Raw genomic sequence first — 18,683 nt, forward strand, 5'->3', positions numbered from 1 at the left:
GGACTCGTTTTACTGTGGATATAGATACTTGTCTACCTGTTTCCTCCAGCATCTTCACAAGGTCCTTTGCTGTTGTTCTGGGATTGATTTGCACTTTTTGTACCAAACTATGTTCATCTCTAGGAGACAGAATGCATCTCCTTCCTGAGCGGTATGATGGCTGCGTGGTCTCTTGGGGTTTATACTTGCGTACTATTGTTTGTACAGATGAATGTGGTACCTTCAGGCATTTGGAAATTGCTTCCAAGAATGAACCAGACTTGTGGAGGTCCACAATTTTTTTGGCTGATTTCTCTCGACTTTCCCATGATGTCAAGCAAAAAGGCAGTTTGAAGGTAGGCCTTAAAATACATCCACAGGTACACTTCCAATTCAGTACACCTCCTATCAGAAGCTAATTGGCTAAAGTCTTGACATCATTTTCTGGAATTTTCCAAGCTGCTAAACTTAAACAATTTGTTTTAATTACTTCAACCTAAGTGTATGTAAACTTCTGACTTCAACTGTAAACAAAGAGTGAATTAAAAAAAAAAGAAAACATTTCAATATTTATTGTGTGAAAATGATTTCAATTAATTTTTCACACAAGTTGCTTCATTTCTACCACCTCACACAATTTTGCCCCTAATAAAGTTTTTTTTAAAGTTAGTGTACTTGTTAAGTGAACAAAAGTGTCTGTGCAGAGCATGCTTGAGATGAACTAAGAGATATTTGAAGACAATTCAATGTAAATATGACTTGTGAGCAGAATATTTTTATTGGCAGTCATTTCCAATTTTGTCAAATTATGCAAAAAGTGAGAAAATATTATATAATTGTGTGTATTGAGGACACATAACATGTTAGCTATGAAATTAGCCTTAGCAACACAAATGAGTCAGCTATTTCATTTAAAAAAAGTTAAAAATATGATTTCCAACAGCATTATTTCAATCACAGAATACTATAAAACACAATACAGAATTTGAGATGTGCTGGAAATCACACTGTGGTGGGAATTTTCATGACTTTCAGAAAAAAATGACATAAATCTCCTCTGATGCATGTACATACACTGTTGGATACTGTTAGAAGACAAATTAAATAAACTAGTGAGAGTGTGAAAAATGTTTTAAGTCCACAGTGCTAGAATTGCACAAAGTTGAAGAAACACCCGTACGTGTGTGTGTGTGTTTACCTCTACGCTTTTGTCCGGTGTGTTGGGCACACGGGTCTGTGAAGCTGTAGGGTTGCTCAACGATCTCTGGATATTAAACACAGCGGTGCCCACCGTATACACATCTGCATCAGGCACACGCACTGCACAAATACACAGAGAGAGAGAGAGAGACGAGCTCTACCTTCAGCTATCATCAGCCTCTCATCAGCGCTCCAAATTCAATTTAAACAGTGTATTTGTATGCATGACATGTGTGAGTGTGTTTAGACGAAATTCACACTCTAAACACGCATGTCCTTTCAGAAAAGCCCATTGTGAATGTTTTCGAACAAATCAGCTTTCTCAGTAAGGCAGAGCTGAGAATGCAGTCAGATAAACGCGCACCAGAGTCAGTTTGAATAGTATGATTGCTGTATGTAATTTCTTATTAAGAGGTTGTATGTGTGTGTGTTGTGCTTTTGAAGCAATGTCTAAAAACTTGGAATGAATTTCCATGCTGGTTCAGGCTAGTTTATGAAGGTTTGGTGCTGGTCTAGCTGATGGACCAGCAAAACAATGAGAGTGGAAATTGAAAGCAAACAATTGACAAAAGGTCCTGTCATTTGCCGCTTGTAGTGGCTGTCTGGAACAAAAACTCAGACTAAAATTTGATATTCCTTTTATCGAGTTGCATCTAGTTAGGATATGGACTTTATGAGATCAAGAAGTGCAGTCAAATGTGTGTCTGTATGTGTGTGTGTGTGTGTGTGTGTAGCTATAGAGATGTTTACCTTGGCGAGTAAACTGGCAGACAAAAGCACGTTTAGCGGTACAGGAGTGTGAGCTGGGCTGCCCTCTGTTGTCCAGTGACACACACAAGTTTCCCGGCAGCAGGTGAGCCCGGTCTCTCACGCCCTCCTCACCCGCCCGGAACTCAGAATGGTCCACCCAGCGCAGAACACGAGGAGAGTATTTATCACTCAAACCCAACCACACACCACGCTCCCTGTAACACACAAACAACATCATCACAAACAAAAACTGTTTAGTAAGATCAACTTTGATGGAGCTCTCAGTTATCAGATGCGTCTCCTATAATAGTCTCAGATGTGTCTCCTAAAATTCCTTAGGCGAACTAGGAGTATAGAGCTATAAAATGAATGTGGACAGCATAGGTCAGATCAGTGGCGTTGTGACTGGGGGGCTTTCGGGGGCTTGAGCCCCTGACATATTGTCCCAAGCCCCTGATCTTTTTTGAAGATTTACTCATGATTCACTTTACAAATAAAATATGTTTTATGACTTTACTTTGTTTGGCTAGTAGTCCGTCCGTCCGTGATGAAAAGCAGTGGCCGCTGGCCATGGTAGATTACTTCCTGCGTGTTCATTGTACAATTCAAAAAGTTTAAAATGCAATCAAATGGTATTGGTGTAGTATACACTTTAACACGTTTCAACATATTTCAAATTGAATTGGTGGTGGGGGTCTTCGATCTTTTCCAACCCTCGCAATACCCCTGGCTCAGATCATTTGGTCTTGGAAGAATTTGATTTGAGTAAATTTTGGGTTATTTCATGTCAAATCAATAAAATTTCCAAAACTTCCTAAAATTTTGGGATTTTTTGATACTTTTTCTAAAAGTAAAAGTCACATTCATCCAACATAAATGCTATAAACATCACATTTACGTTTTCGTTAATGATCTGAAACCATATGGGCTAGAATCAAAATGACTTTTTTCCTCTGAACATGACATTAGTTGGCCTGAAAGAAAGAAAACTGACTGTAAAAGACGTCAGTTTTGCACTAACGTTCGCTCTAGTGCCCCTTGTGGCAAAGCTGAGAATGCAACACGTACTCTTGTTGTAAAGCTTCAAAACAAAACTTTCCATTTGTTCTCAAATTAATTTAATTACCGTTTAGGAGCAACTGTCCAGATATCAGAGAGATCTGATTTGTGATTGTTCTTTTCTACAAGCTTCCACATAGAAACAAAATCTTACAGTCAACATGAAATCAAAATGGATTCTCTTTCATTTTTTAACAAGTAGTGTAATAAATAAATCATTTAAATGTGCTCCGCCTTTGAAACAACTTGCCTTTTTGGTTGACATCACCAGTCCCTGATATGTAACACCTACATTTCACTATCCAATCAGTTGTCAAAGGATATAATGAAGTACCACGAATACTTTCTTCATGGAACATGAAAATCATCAGATTACTGAGGTAAAAGGGGTTGCGAGTGGTGTTTCACAAATTTAAGGTGAAAAGTATCTACTCGTATGAACTTTTTAAGAATAACAAATTCAGGCTGAAAAGAACTTTAATAAATAATCCTAATATTCCAGAAGCCGAGGGGAATGTGTTAATTACGTATTTTGTAATCTAATGGGACGCAGATCATTTTGAAGTTTCATTTGACTTCAAATGAGACATAAAGAAGATTTTGACCCCCCCCCCACACACACACCACACACACACACACACACACACACACAACACACACACCACACCACACACACACACAGACCACACACACACCACCACACACACAACACACACCACACACACACACACACAACACAAACACACAACACACACCACACACACACACACCACACCACCACACACTACACACACCCCACACACACACAACACTCACCACACACACACAACACTCACCACACACACACACACACACACACACCACACCACCACACACACAACACACCCCACACACACCGAGACCACCCCCCTCCCCATACACACACACACAACACAAACACACACACAAAACACACCACACACCCACACAAAAAAACACCACACACACACACACGCACACACAACACACAAACACACACACACACACACACGCACAACACACATGCACACACAACACACACACAACACACATGTACACACACCACACACACGCACACACACTACACACACAACACACACATGCACGCACACACAACACACCCACGCAACACACCACACACACACCACACGCACACACACACACACACACACACACGCACAACACACATGCACACACAACACACACACAACACACATGTACACACACCACACACACGCACACACACCACACACACAACACACACACGCACGCACACACAACACACCCACGCAACACACCACACACACACCACACACACCACACACACAACACACACACACCACAATACACACACACACACACACACACACACACACCACACAAACACACAAGCTTCAAATGGGCTTGCAGTCAACATCTCACATCTGTGAAAACTACAAAATGAAAAAGAAAAATGCTAAAAAGGAGAGATAGATGGAAAGAAGGAAGGAAAGGAGGGAGAAAAACAACTCTTTGTGTCAGAAAAGAAACAATAAAAAAGTGGTCTGTTCACTTGTGTGTTCTTACATAAGACAGGGTGGGTGGGAAATGTGTGTGTGTTTGGGGTATGCAGCCCATCTGGAGCAGGTTAGAGAGACAGAAAACACACTTCTTCAACACTCTGACTGTCTCATTCCAATCCCTAGTTTTCAGAGAGTACATCTTGAAATAAGTTTTTTTTTTTTTTTTTTTTTTTTTAAATAGGTACATTTCACTTTTGGAGCATAAATGCAACAAAATTGATAATGTTTACGCTTAAAACAAGAAAAAAAATTGTTATGTAATTATCTCAGCTTCAGTAGTAAATTGTTTTAGTTTTAAGGATGTTTAGATATTTTTTCCGGGAAATAATAAAAATACTAATAAAAATTGCTTTTCTTTCAGTATTTACATACATAAAGGCATTAAGAAACAAACAAACAAACAAAAAAACAGAGATGGTCTTTTCAAAATTCTACTAGGTAATAAATAATGTTTGCAGAACTGATTGCCTTTATTTTAAAGACCAAAAATAAGGCTTTATTTTCATAAATTAACACTTGTGTTCATCTAACCACTTGCCAAACTGTAGAACACATGATTGTTTTTATGGAATATTCTGGGAATTCATATGGAGCACGTTTCTGTGCACTGGAAGGACTTTGATAATGGGACAGCAGCTTTAGAAATGACCTTACTAGTGAATGAGGGAGCAGACTGAGACACATTCTGTCTCTCTCTCACTCTGGTCAGTGGAAGCTCAACTCTCAAATTAATGATGGGTGTGGAACACAGGAAACACACACACGTCCATAGATAAACACATATAAACACACACATAACCAGCGTCTCCTCCCTGCTCCACAGCTGTGTTTCAGCAGATGTACAACACCTAAGTGTGTATGTGTGTGTGTGTGTGTGTGTGTGTGTGTGTGCCAGACCATAAAGTGTGTGTTCCACCTGTACATGTTCCATCACTGAAGAAGAAAGTTGATGTTTTGCAAACTTACACAAGCAGTCAAAAGTCTGGCCACACAATTCTAAAGTAATATCAGCATTTTAGAATAATAGCGAAGTAATTAAAACTACGAAATAACACAAATGGAAGTATAGGAATTAGGTAGTGACCATAAAATGTTAAATATATAAAACAATCTGATATATTTTATGCTGCCTTTATGTGCTTCTTGGAGCTTCAAAGATTCAGTCACCATTCACTTGTATTGTGAGGACCTACAGAGCTGAGATATTCTCCTAAAAATCTTCATTTGTGTTCTGCTGAAGAAAGTAAGTCACATCTGGGATGACATGAGGGTGAGTAAATGATGAGAGAATTTTCCTTTTTGGGTGAACTATCCCTTTAAAGAAAATGTAAAATAACATTTTATATAAAATACAACATGAAATAAAACAAAATGTACAATAAAAATAAAGCAAAAAATATCAAATAAAATGTTAAAATGTTACATGTAATACAATTAAAATGTAAAAATATAAAATAGATCAAATTTAAAATAAATGAGAATTTAAAATATATTTTTAAAATGAATATACAAATAAAACAAATAAATAAAAATGTATAAATAAAACATTTTTGTTTTGTTAAGAAATTCACACACAAGTTAAATTTATTTTGTCTATATAACTAATTTCAAGCATTTAAGCATTAGCCTTTAGATTAAAAGGTTTTTCAGATCATTAGAAAAATAAATTCAGTCAAGTGTGTCCAAACGTTTGACGATACAGTAGAAAACAAAATCAACCACTAACAGACAGTGCTTCTTTGCATATTAAATCAAATGTAATTTAATATAAAATTTAAATATGAAATAAAATAAAATAAAATATACAATAAAATATTTAAAAATATAAAATAAAAATGTAAAAATATAAAATAAAATAGAAAAAAACTATATATATATATATATATATATATATATATATATAGTTTTTTTCTATTTTATTTTATATTTTATTTTATATTTATATTATATTTTTTTTTAAATTAAATAAAACACTTTTATTTTGTAAAGAAATTCATAGGTAGGCTCAACTTATTTCGTCAATTAAACTAATTTCATACATTTTAGCATAAGCCTTTTTTAGTTCTTTTTAAGGTTTTTCAGATCATGAGAAATATAAATTCAGTCGTGTCCAAACGTTTGACTGATACAGTAGAAAAGTAAATCAGTGTTTCTTTACTCAGTGAGCTGAGACGGGGAGATCACAGGAAGAAAATAATAGAAAATGGAAACAAAAACGCAAGATGAAACCGAGAGCTTTTCATTGTGTGTGTGAATTATCACAGAGAACTGTTCATGCTGTACACAGAGCGCCCACAATCCACTGCTGACAAAATATTATATTCTGAATTTGTGGACAGTAACTGATGGTACAACAGCATGTGAGCAGGTCCAGTCTTTATAAGAGCTCCAGGTAATGTGTGCTGCATGTTTCACACATAAAATGTTCCGATAAGACACTTAATTGCATTATAAAACAAGTCCTTCGTCTGCTTGTGAACTTTTCACAGCATGTGTTTGAAGTTTGGTTCTGAATATTCTGGTTTGTCACTGTTACTATCTGCTCTCTTTAAAACAGTTTTTGAGTCTGAAAGAAGTTCAGCGTGTTGCTGCTGGTATTAAACAGGACAGCACTGAGAGAGAGAGTGTACTCATCATTTCCCTGTCTCACAATTAAAATGTCAGTCTAATGGGGGAAAGTGAATGAATTCAACGCCTTCATGCCATCGTGATCGGACTTTGAAGTAACGGTCAGAAGTTATTCAAAGGTGAAGTGTGTAATTTCTGCATCACCAGCGGAACCAAACAAAATTGGAATCTGTTTGTTTGAGTGGCCTGACTGAATCTATAGCAACTGTAAAGGAATAGTTCACCCAAAAAATGAATCATTAACTCACTCATGTAGTTCCAAACCCATTTGACTTTCTTTCCTCCATAGCACACAAAATGAGATGCTAGGCACAATGTTAGCCACAGACAGCATTCACTTTCATTGCATCTTTAACATTAGTTGGCATTACATAAAATGTTTATACAATGCCTTTAAAATATTAAATCTACTTGGCTACAATGGCTGTTTGGATGAATTGATGGTTCCTATTATTTAAAAAAAAAATCACTTTTGAGCTGTTTCAGAGCAAATACTTAATTATCAAGATATACATTGAAAATCGTCAAAAGGGCTGAAAAATATCGAGATATACTTTTTGTAGCCATATCGCCAGCCCTAGTTCAAACACAGCTGGACAGAGCGCAATTCCAAACGCAGGGATCCCGAGATGTGTTTTTCTAGGTTCCAAACTACGTTTAACTTGACACAGCGTCTTAAAAACGCTGCGCTTACGATGCGACGCAAACCAAAGTGAGATGCTCTAAAAGCGTCCGTCCGAACTGTACATTGACACGTCATTAGAAAAGCCCTTATAATAAATCTATCCAATCTAGGCCAGCGATAATCTTATGTTAAAAACAATAGGGAAATAAACAATATATTGCCTTCTAACACCACTTTTTGTATTGCCATTTTTATTTTGTTTTTTGATTTTCTCCCCTTTTCTCCCTATTTTGGAATGCCCAATTCCCAATGTGCTCTAAGTCCTCGTGGCGGCGTAGTGACTCGGCTCAATCCGGGTGGTGGAGGACGAATCCCAGTTGCCTCCGCGTCTGAGACCGTCAATCCGCGCATCTTATCACGTGGCTTGTTGAGCACGTTACCGTGGAGACGTAGCGCGTGTGGAGGCTTCACGCTATTCTCTGCGGCATCTACGCACAACTCACCACACGTCCCACTGAGAGCGAGAACCACATTATAGCGACCACGAGGAGGTTACCCCATGTGACTCTACCCTCCCTAGCAACCGGGCCAATTTGGTTGCTTAGGAGACCTGACTGGAGTCACTCAGCACGCCCTGGATTCGAACTCGCGACTCCAGGGGTGATAGTCAGCATCAATACTTGCTGAGCTACCCAGGCCCCCCTTTGTATTGTCTTAATGCTTTCCTTGTCTGCCATGATAATGGAATGCATTTTAATTGTCTGAATTATTATTTTTGTAATATATATTATATTTACAATGATATAAATAGAACTATTTATAATTACACACATCTAGCACTTTAATAGGTACACCTGTACACCTACTTATTCATGCGATTATCTAATCAGCCAATCATGTGGCAGCAGTGCAATGAATAAAATCATGCAGATACGGGTCAGGAGCTTCAGTTAATGTTCACATCAACCATCAGAATGGAGAAAAAATGTCATCTGAGTGATTTTTACTGTGGCATGTTTTTTGGTGCTAGACGGGCTGGTTTGCGTGAAAATCCCAGGAGATCAGCAGTAACAGAAATGCTCAAACCAGCCCATCTGGCACCAACAATCATGCCATGGTCCAAATCACTGAGATCACATTTTCCCCATTCTGATGGTTGATGTGAACATTAACGGAAGCTCCTGACCCGTATATGCATGATTTTATGCACTGCTGCCACACGATTGGCTGATTAGATTAGAAGTAGGTGTACAGGTGTAACTAATAAAGTTGTCGGTGAGTGTATTTAATAATTATATATTGAATAATTGTTATTTGTGGGGCTTTCTCAGCAAATATTCATATATGTGATTAATTGTGATTAATTTGATTAATTAATCGGTATGTCATATCATAAATTCAGCCCTAGTTGGTTTGGACGTGATATTCTTTTATTTATTTTCCTCAACAAACTACTTTTAAAACAATGTTGCGCATCCTATGTTCGCTTTATTTGCCTAGATTGCTTTATAGTTCATTTAGGAGAAAAAGTTATATGACATATTGGTTGTACATTGAAAAATTATGCTAGAGTGACGTTTCCTAGTAAAACTGTGTAGCTAGAAGTGAGTTTTGGAAAATCAGGAATTTGTAATAAAAATGCTTTAGACATTTTGTAAAATCAGAGCTCTAGAAAATGACACTTTGATGACGTTTTCTAGAAATGTCAGACTCACTGTGTGATTCGAGGGGCCAGAAGGTCTCGTACGGTTTGGGAATGCACCACAGCGAGTTCTCCCCCACGAGCAGAACAATTGCGCTGCGCATCTGACCAGCTGACTTCTTCCGACACCAACAGGAAACAGCGGGATGAGTCAGCGTGATGGATCGCATCTGGCAAACACAGCGGCTCCGCTAAGGAGAAACGGAGAGAGTGCTTCAGTTCATAATTATAAATTAGTTATATATAGTTTCTTTTGCTATAAGTCATCTAAAATGTATTAAGAAACGCTTCAGTTGACATTTCCCTCGTTTTTTTCTTGTTCTTCCTCTTCAGAATATGGCTGTGCAATCTTATCTGTTCTCTCAAAGAAAACAATGATGGACAGATCTCCACAGGGCCCGAAAATAAACGAGAGAATCTTCACATGCCATCGCCCGGCAGGAATGATGTAAACACAGCCTTTGTTACAAAGATGAGACATTTTTGGGTTTGATAGATCATGAAAAAAAGGATAGTTCATAGTCGGGCAGGCTTGTATTGGTACAGAAGGGTCAAAAGTCAAAGACAGGATTATGTCTGAGCCTTTGTGATACAACTGTGTCTCTGAGAATACATTTTAAACACTGTTGAGGAGTAAATAACTAAAAGTAGTGAAGCTACTAGCTTAACTACATTTTTTGGCAGCTTAAACTACAGAAGCTAAACTGAACTCATTAAACACTTTTCCAGTTGCTCAAATAAACAACTTAAACCAGCCTAAGATGATGGTTTGCTGGTTTAAGCTGGTCTACCAGCCTGGCCAAGCTGGTGTTCAGCTAGTTTAGCTGGTCACAGCCTAAACAGCTGTAAAGTGCCCAAAACCCCTCACCCTGCCCTAACCCTAACCCTAAACCATCAAAGTGGACCAGGCTGGGAAACCAGCTAAGACCAGCAAACTAGCTTGGGCTGCTTTAATCAGTTTTTTTAGCAGGGGTGTTCCAAATCAGTCACTTTGGAGGTTGCATTTCAGTTAGGGGCTGTTCACAGCCAACGCACATACACTGTTTTTCAACTGTTTTCCTATGTAAACACGCAATAGACGGACGTTTTTGATCATAGTGCTGCATCTCATTGTTTTTTCAGCATCTCAAGCTGGAGCACCATCTTTTGTCAAGCACCATCATGTGTCAAGTAAAAAAGAACAGCAACTTTTAAAAACACTTGCATTCTGTTCCATTTGTTGTGCTGCATCTAGCTTTTTCTGCACAAGAATGCATTTGGTCTGAACGACCCCTTGGAATGCTGGTTAATTAGTTTCTTGTTTTTTAGCAGGGGTGTTCCAAATCAGTCACTTTCCACAGGTTCCATATCAGTTAGGGGCCGTTCACACTGAAAGCACTTTTGTATCTGTCTATGCTGTTTTCAAATGTTTTTGTATCCAAACACGCACTACACGAATGTCTTTGACCGTTGCGTCTTGCTACTTAGGATGTTTTCTATGCGTCAGCAGGTGTTTAAACATAAATCAGTCATAAATCTGTCTTTATCTTTCTCACCTCTTGCGATCTCTCTCCCATCCCTGCTGATTTGCCAGTCCACAGTTACGCCCACTCCGCCCCAGTTCACCAGAGTCACCGCCTCCTCCAGGCTCTCATTGGCTACGATCAGTGATGGACAGTGGAGCTCCAGTCGAGGGGGTAGTTCCACACTCACGTTCCCCTGTGCGATGATCTCATGGTGGCCTGCGGACAGACTCACCTGGGCCTGGTACTTTCCAGGGAGGCCGTACTTATGCCTCACTGTCGTGTTGAGTGTAGAGGTGTTGACCCGAGGTGAAAAGTCACCGAAGTCCCATGAGAGAGACACAGGGTAGACGGAGGAGGCGACGGGTAGGAGAGCCTCAGAGTGGATGGACACGTGGCGAGACGGAAGATAGGCTGAGAAATTCACCTGCCGGAGGAGATTTCCAAGAATATTTAAAACGTACACATCTGATTGGCTGTAACCCAAATACTTTTACAGAGTACGACAAATGTACTGCTGGGAACCATAAGGAATTTATTTATCTTTCCAAAGGCAAATTGATTGCTTTTGTTGAAGCCTTCAGTCCATGTCGTTTCATCTTAATTTTAAAAATTTGTGTTTAGTAGAGGAATTCCTTGCAAAGGAGGAGTACTAACCATACTCCTGATTAGAAATACTCCACCAATCAGAGAATCGCGATGAACAAAGTGCGGCAAAAGAGCTCTGCAGCGACCAGCCACTCCCGTGACACACTGTAAATGTACATCTCCCTACATTCTGAAACTACTTATATATTTGCATATATCTGAATATTTTGGAAAATGATCCCGGGAAAGAAATGAGGGTGAGTAAATAATGACAGAATTTTCATTTTTAGGTGAACTACCCCTTTAATGTCAGCAATCACATGAATCTAATCTGCTTTCGAGAACGCTAATTTTGAATTCATACATGTCGATTCACAGGCGTTTCAGTACAGATAAACCTTTGCGTGGAATCTCTTGGCACACACACACCTGAAACACGTCATGCGCCACAGTCCAGCGGCACTCCTTCATGACCAGCGGATCAGAACACGCGGCTGAGCACTGCGACTCGCTGATGTGGTTGGGCTCCGAGTTCGTGCTGCACAGACACTCTCTCTGCTGACCCAGACCACCGTAACGCTGGTTCTCATGGAAGCATTTTGAGTTGCACTCTTCACGTGAGAAATGACCAGGAGTGGAGGAGGAGAAGATGACCAGCTCCACGCCTCCTGCATGCTCCTCATCCTGAAGACAGCCTGCATACGTCAGGCCTGAGAAAGACATACAGGAACCACCAATTAGAAAACTCAGATCAAAGTTTTGCAAGTTTTTCTAGAATTAGAATATCTTAGTAAGTATTTTATTTTTCTCCCCTTTTCTCCCCAATTTGGAATGCCCAATTCCCAATGCGCTCTAAGTCCTCGTGGTGGTGTAGTGACTCGCCTAAATCCGGGTGGCGGAGGACGAATCTCAGTTGCCTCCACATCTGAGACCGTCAATCTGCGCATCTTATCATGTGGCTTGTTGAGCGAGACGTAGCGCGTGTGGAGGCTTCACGCTATTCTCTGCAGCATCCATGCACAACTCACCACGCTCCCCACCGAGAGCGAGAACCATGTTATAGCGATCACGAGGAGGTTACCCCATGTGACACTACCCTCCTTAGCAACCGGGCCAATTTGGTTGCTTAGGAGACCTGGCTGGAGTCACTCAGCACACCCTGGATTCGAACTCGCGACTCCAGGGGTGGCAGTCAGCGTCAATACTCGCTGAGCTACCCAGGCCCCTATCTTAGTAAGTATTAAACAAAAATGCGGAATCCCAACCAAATAACGACAGAAAATTAGAAAATAGAAAAGTGACTTCAAAATGTGTTTGAATTGGAATATTAGTGTTCTGTTTATTGATTACACCGCAGTGTTCAGTGAATACTGTCTTCTGCTTCTATTTTTTTAATAGTATCTTTGACTTTAATTATGGAGAAAATGTCATTATGGTATTTTTACATCCGGAACCAGACTGTTGCACTCTATTTACAAACATTGAACCTAACCCTAACTAAGCCTAACCTAACCTAACCCTAACCTAAACTTGCCCATCACTCACCACAGGTATGCTCACTGACGTTGAGCAGTGGTTGGTTCTTCACCTCCGGTGGGCGGTCACACAGCATAGAGTTGGGTCGTTTCACTCTAACGCCTTGTTCCCGCAACCAGCTAACCAACCGCACCAGCTTACAGTCACAGACGAACGGGTTAGAGCTCAGATCTCTAACAGAGAGAGACAGAGAGAGAGACAGTTAATGTTGACAAACTGGCATAGGATGAAAAACATTTGCGATTACACAATCATTGTTCAGACAGTAAATGTGCGACAAGAATTGGAAATGAAAGAACTTAATTCTGCAAATCAGATTTTCAGATGTGCAGTGCCACAAAGGTATAGCTTAGGCCCAATCTTATTTGACATGTACACAAAAGGTGGCACGCAGCAATCCCCAGATAGCACTTGTACATCTCTGAGATGTCTGTTTAAGAGCATTTCATCTGGAAAGAATCAAAATCTGATTAACATCTGCTAAACGTCTTAAAAAGATCAGATTTACAAACAATACTAAATCATAAACATCTCAAGGGCATCTGCTGAATGTCTTATTGACATCCGAGAGGAAACGTCTTATAGATGTATTGCAGATGAGCAAAAAACGTAAAGAATACGTCTTCCAGATGTAAACACACACATCAAAAAGACGTCTGGGTGATGTACATGTGCTATGTATTTTTTTGAATTTTACTGTTTGTAAACCTGATCTTTTTAAGATGTTTAGCAGATGTTAATTAGATTGATGCTTTCCAGATGAAAAGATGTTTAAAAAAAATCTCGGAGATTATTATACTTTTACAATCTAAATATCATGTTTTTTTTTTTTGTGTTTTTTTTATGTTTCGGTAATGAGAATATCCTAATGTCCCTCTTTTCACAAGTTCATATTTCATACGATCTGTTGGTTTCGGCATTACTCAAAATGACATTTTTTGACCTCCGGCCAGTTCTGTCATTTATTTATTTTTTTCTGCTTTTCTTTAGTTTTTCTTTGTTTTCATTTGTATGATGGCAGAACAAATTGACATTATTCTCTCACTGTCTCAATCCCTATTCACTTTATTCTCTGTAACCCGCTTTATTTTTTATTTTTTTAAATTAACAAGCATAAATGTATGTGTTTGTGTTTAACAGAGCAGCTGATTTCCATGCAACACATTTAATGACATCACAAATCAGCTGGGAAGACTGAGTTTTTTGGTGTGTCTGTTCTGGGATCTTACACAATGATATCAGAATAGAAGTTTTCTTGGCACATCGGTGTTAGAAGTCACCACGCCTCTTTCCTCAGCATGAATTATCAATGGCATCAGGCCGAAAATTAGACATCAAAGAGTTTAGGCTCAAAAGTGCTTGGCATTCAAATTGAAAACCTGACACTGCTGCTAAACTCTCACGGCAAACCTCTGATCACTCATTTAAACCAGATCAAAGGAGTCAGAGTTCAGGATTATATAAACTGGTGTTTAACCTTAGACTGATCTGAACCGAGTTTTAGACTGGTCAACATTTCGATCAGTATTTAAGATTAGATCAGTGTTATAAGCTGGGGTCTGGAGTCAGCTGTTCAGGTTTAAACTAGAACTACAGTACAGATGTGCGGTATTAAGATCTAGATTTGTTTCCCGGTTCAGATTTTTAGGTTTAAATTCGTTTTCTGGTTTGAAATGTCTTTCAGATTTAGTTTAGAATGTTTTGAGACCTCAAGGTTATATGCAATGCCTGTGTGTGTGTGTGTATGTGTGTGAGTGTCTGTGTGTGTGAGTGTGTGTGAGTGGTGTGGTGTGTGTGTGTATGAGTATGTGTGTGTGTGTGTGTGAGTGTCTGTGTGTGTAGTGTGTGTGTGTGAGTGGTGTGGTGTGTGTGTGTGAGTGTCTGTGTGTGTAGTGTGTGTGTGTGAGTGGTGTGGTGTGTGTGTGTGAGTGTCTGTGTGTGTAGTGTGTGTGTGTGAGTGGTGTGGTGTGTGTGTGTGTGAGTGTCTGTGTGTGTAGTGTGTGTGTGTGAGTGGTGTGGTGTGTGTGTGTGTGTATGTGTGTGTGGGCGGCATTTTTTTTAGGTTACAAACTGGTAATTACAAGGGTATTATGCTATAAATGTGGTGTATGAGGCATTTCTTGTGTCCCCATAATTCAAATCGCTTCAAAAAGTTTTTTTGAAAATGTTTTGATTATGTCTGACACGTGTGTGAGAGAGTGTTACTCACATTGTAGTTAAATTAAATAAATTATCACAAATTCTTCCCTCGATGGTGGTGATCTGGTTGTTGCTCAAATCTCTGAAAGACATGAAGTTGACAAAGAGTAAAACATTTATTATTTAAAATACATCTTTCATCTTTCACCCTCTTGAGTTCTTTCTCTCTTTTCTTCCCCCTTTCTTTCATCCTCTTTCTTGTGTTCTTTCATTTGTTGCCTTTTGCTCGCTCGTTGTGTCTTAGGTTCTTTAATTTTTTCTTCTCTCATTCCTTCTTTCTTGTGTTCTCTTTCGTTCATTCTTTCCTCCTTTTTTCTCGTGTTCTTTCTTTATCATTCTTTCGTTTGTTCATTTGTTCTTTCTTTTGTACATTCTCTTTCTTTTGTTCATTTGTTCTCTTTTGTTTGTTTGTTCGTTCTCTTTTGTTCTTTCTCTTATAAGTTCTCTTTTGTTTTTTCTTTTGTACATTCTCTTTTGTTTGTTTGTTTGTTCTTTCTCTTGTACGTTCTCTTTTGTTTGTTTGTTCGTTATCTTTTGTTCTCTCTTGTATGTTCTCTTACGTTTGTTCATTTGTTCTCTTTGTTGTTTCTTTTGTACATTCTCTTTCGTTTGTTCATTTGTTCTTTATTTTGTACATTCTCTTTCGTTTGTTCATTTGTTCTCTTTTGTTTGTTTGTTCATTCTCTTTTGTACTTTCTCTTATAAGTTCTCTTTTGTTTGTTTGTTTGTTCTTTCTTTTGTTCTTTCTCTTTGGTTTGTTTGTTCGTTATCTTTTGTTCTCTCTTGTACGTTCTCTTTCGTTTGTTAATTTGTTCTTTTTTTGTTCTCTCTCTTGTACGTTCTCTTTTGTTTGTTTGTTCGTTATCTTTTGTTCTCTCTTGTATGTTCTCTTACGTTTGTTCATTTGTTCTCTTTTGTTTGTTTGTTTGTTCTTTCTTTTGTTCTTTCTCTTTGGTTTGTTTGTTCGTTATCTTTTGTTCTCTCTTGTACGTTCTCTTTCGTTTGTTAATTTGTTCTTTTTTTGTTCTTTCTCTTGTACGTTCTCTTTCATTTGTTCATTTGTTCTCTTTTGTACATTCTTGTGTTCTTTCATTAATTTTTTCCTCCTTTCATTCTTTCTTTCCTCTTTTCTTGAATTCTTTCCTTTTCATTCTTCCATTAGTATATTCTCTTTCATTCATTCTTTTGTGAGTTCCTTCTTTTGTTTGTTCATTATTTCCTTTTTATTTCTTTGGTGTTCTTTCATACGCTGTCTTTTGTTAGCTCGCTCGTAGGTTCTTTCTTTTTTCTCCTCATACTTTTCTTCTTTCTTGAGCTCTTCATTCTTTATTTTTCGTACATTCTCACATTTGTTTACTTTTCCTTTATCATCCTCATTCTTTTGGTCTTCTTTCATACGTTCTCTTCTTTCATTCATCTTTTGTACATTGTCTTTCATTTGTTCTTTTATTTGTTCTGTTTCCTTTTCTTTCATCCTCTTTCTTTTTATGTTCTATCGTTCATCCTCTTTCTTTCTTCCTTTTATTTCTATTTCTTTTTTCTTTTTATCACTATTTCATTCGTCCTTTTTTGTTGTTGTTTTCTTGCATTCTTCCTTTCCTCCTTTTTCTTTTGTGCTTTCTTGCATTCTCTTTTTCTTTCTTTCCTTCTTTCTTTCCCTCTCTTGTTTTCATTGCAAGTCAGTTTTGTTCCTCTCTGTATAATCGTTCCCTTGTTCAGCCGTTTTGGAGCTACATATGGAAAAGTTCTGGAGTGATTTTAGTGTACCAGACAGAGCTGTGTGTGCGTGTGTGTGTGAGAGAGAATGTACTGAAAGCAGGAAATAGTGCAGCCGAAGCTTGAAGCATTGACGTTTATTTGGTTGTAATGGGCATGTGTTTGGACTTAGAATTGTGTGTGTGTGTGTGTGTGTGTGTGTGTGTGTGTTTCTTTCAACATGCTTTATGTGAACTACTAGTCTGTAACAGTTGTGAAACTTTCTGTTGTATACGAAAGCATTCATAAGTTGATTTCCCTGAAAAGTGTAGCTCTGTGGCGCTATTATAGCATTCCTCTATTTGTCCAAACCAGCCCAACACAGCAACATTGATTCAACCAATGGCATAAATTTGGGGCATTATCTTTGCAGTTCCATTTGACGCTAGTTGTGGAGAAATTACACACTTCACCTTTAACTCGTTAATTTTTGCATTTATTTTGCTTTTATGGGTTTCATTTGAGCTGAAAGAATCAAGTCGGTTTGGTTCAATTCTTCATCTTTTGACTCTGTGGTTCGGGAGAGACTCCAAAAAGATCCGCCTACACATTCTCACCATATAAGCCCAAAAAAACATCTGGGAACTAGACCATACTGCCACCCACACACACACTTACAGCACAGCTAATGGGCCACAGCCAAATATCCCATGAGGAAGAGTGAACAGGCGATTACTCTGAAGATACCTGAGAGAACAAATAAAGGGAAGTTGTAGATTAGCAAAGAATATAAGCCAAAGAAATACTCACATTTACACCTGATTTCCTACTAAACACACACACACAGTCATTTTAGACCCATTCTAGACATGCAAATTACGGTGTATCAGGCACACAAATAATCAAAAATACACACACACACACACACACTGGGCTGAGGGACGTGGCACTTACAGTTCTTTGAGGGCAGTGAGGTGATCAAAGAGACTCGAGTCCACTGAGGGAATGTGGTTTCTGGAAAGATCTCTGCAACAGAAGCCAGAAAGAGAGAGTTATAACTTTACACACATGCATAAACACACACACAAATCTCAGTAAAGGCTAGGGTATACTTCATTTTCCTTTGTGTCCTTCTGTCCTGTGGACGGTCTAGAACTCTGCCATTCAAAGAATACGTTTGACGCATGCGCACTATGACAGCTTTGTAATACGTTTTTAACACAATCAATGTCAGATGCTTGTGCAGATGACATGCAAAGACGTGGACTGTCTACAAAAAACAAGAGACCTTACGGTACGAGGAAAACCGAAGTACACTTTGCATTAAGTGAGCAAAATCTGAGATAAATAGGATTAATCTTTATTACTGCACAACAGTTAGTTAACAAAACCCCTCTAAAACCAGCCAACTGTCAAGCCTGACCAGGTCGACCAACTAAGACCAGCCAACCAGTTTAGCTGTTTCAGCTGTTCTTTTTGTCAAGATTCAGTTAGGGGCCATTCAGACCAAACACATTATAGCGCATAACACATGTGTCTCGAGACATGCTTTTAAAAGTTGACGTTCTTTTTTTCACCTGACGTGCCGTCTTAAATGTGTTGCTCCTGCGCAAAAGCCTAAAGACATCTAATGCACGTAT

At 38.7% G+C, this 18,683-nt stretch overlaps 1 protein-coding gene across 1 annotated transcript in view; it reads right to left on the reverse strand.

Moving 5' to 3' along the window:
* The window catches only part of pkd1a (polycystic kidney disease 1a), a 105,249-nt gene that overhangs the window by 56,157 nt on the left and 30,409 nt on the right, over positions 1–18,683 (reverse strand). Inside the window, exons 2-10 of the mRNA XM_051705723.1 lie at positions 17,998–18,069; positions 17,722–17,790; positions 15,359–15,430; positions 13,159–13,322; positions 12,043–12,323; positions 11,059–11,452; positions 9,537–9,714; positions 1,930–2,144; positions 1,178–1,299 (exon numbers count right to left, since the gene is read on the reverse strand). Of these exons, the coding sequence (XP_051561683.1) occupies positions 1,178–1,299; positions 1,930–2,144; positions 9,537–9,714; positions 11,059–11,452; positions 12,043–12,323; positions 13,159–13,322; positions 15,359–15,430; positions 17,722–17,790; positions 17,998–18,069 (1,567 nt within the window). The remainder of the gene's footprint in view (positions 1–1,177; positions 1,300–1,929; positions 2,145–9,536; positions 9,715–11,058; positions 11,453–12,042; positions 12,324–13,158; positions 13,323–15,358; positions 15,431–17,721; positions 17,791–17,997; positions 18,070–18,683) is intronic.

The sequence above is a fragment of the Myxocyprinus asiaticus genome, chromosome 8, assembly GCF_019703515.2.
Source record: "Myxocyprinus asiaticus isolate MX2 ecotype Aquarium Trade chromosome 8, UBuf_Myxa_2, whole genome shotgun sequence".
In the NCBI taxonomy this organism is placed as follows: Eukaryota; Metazoa; Chordata; class Actinopteri; order Cypriniformes; family Catostomidae; genus Myxocyprinus; species Myxocyprinus asiaticus.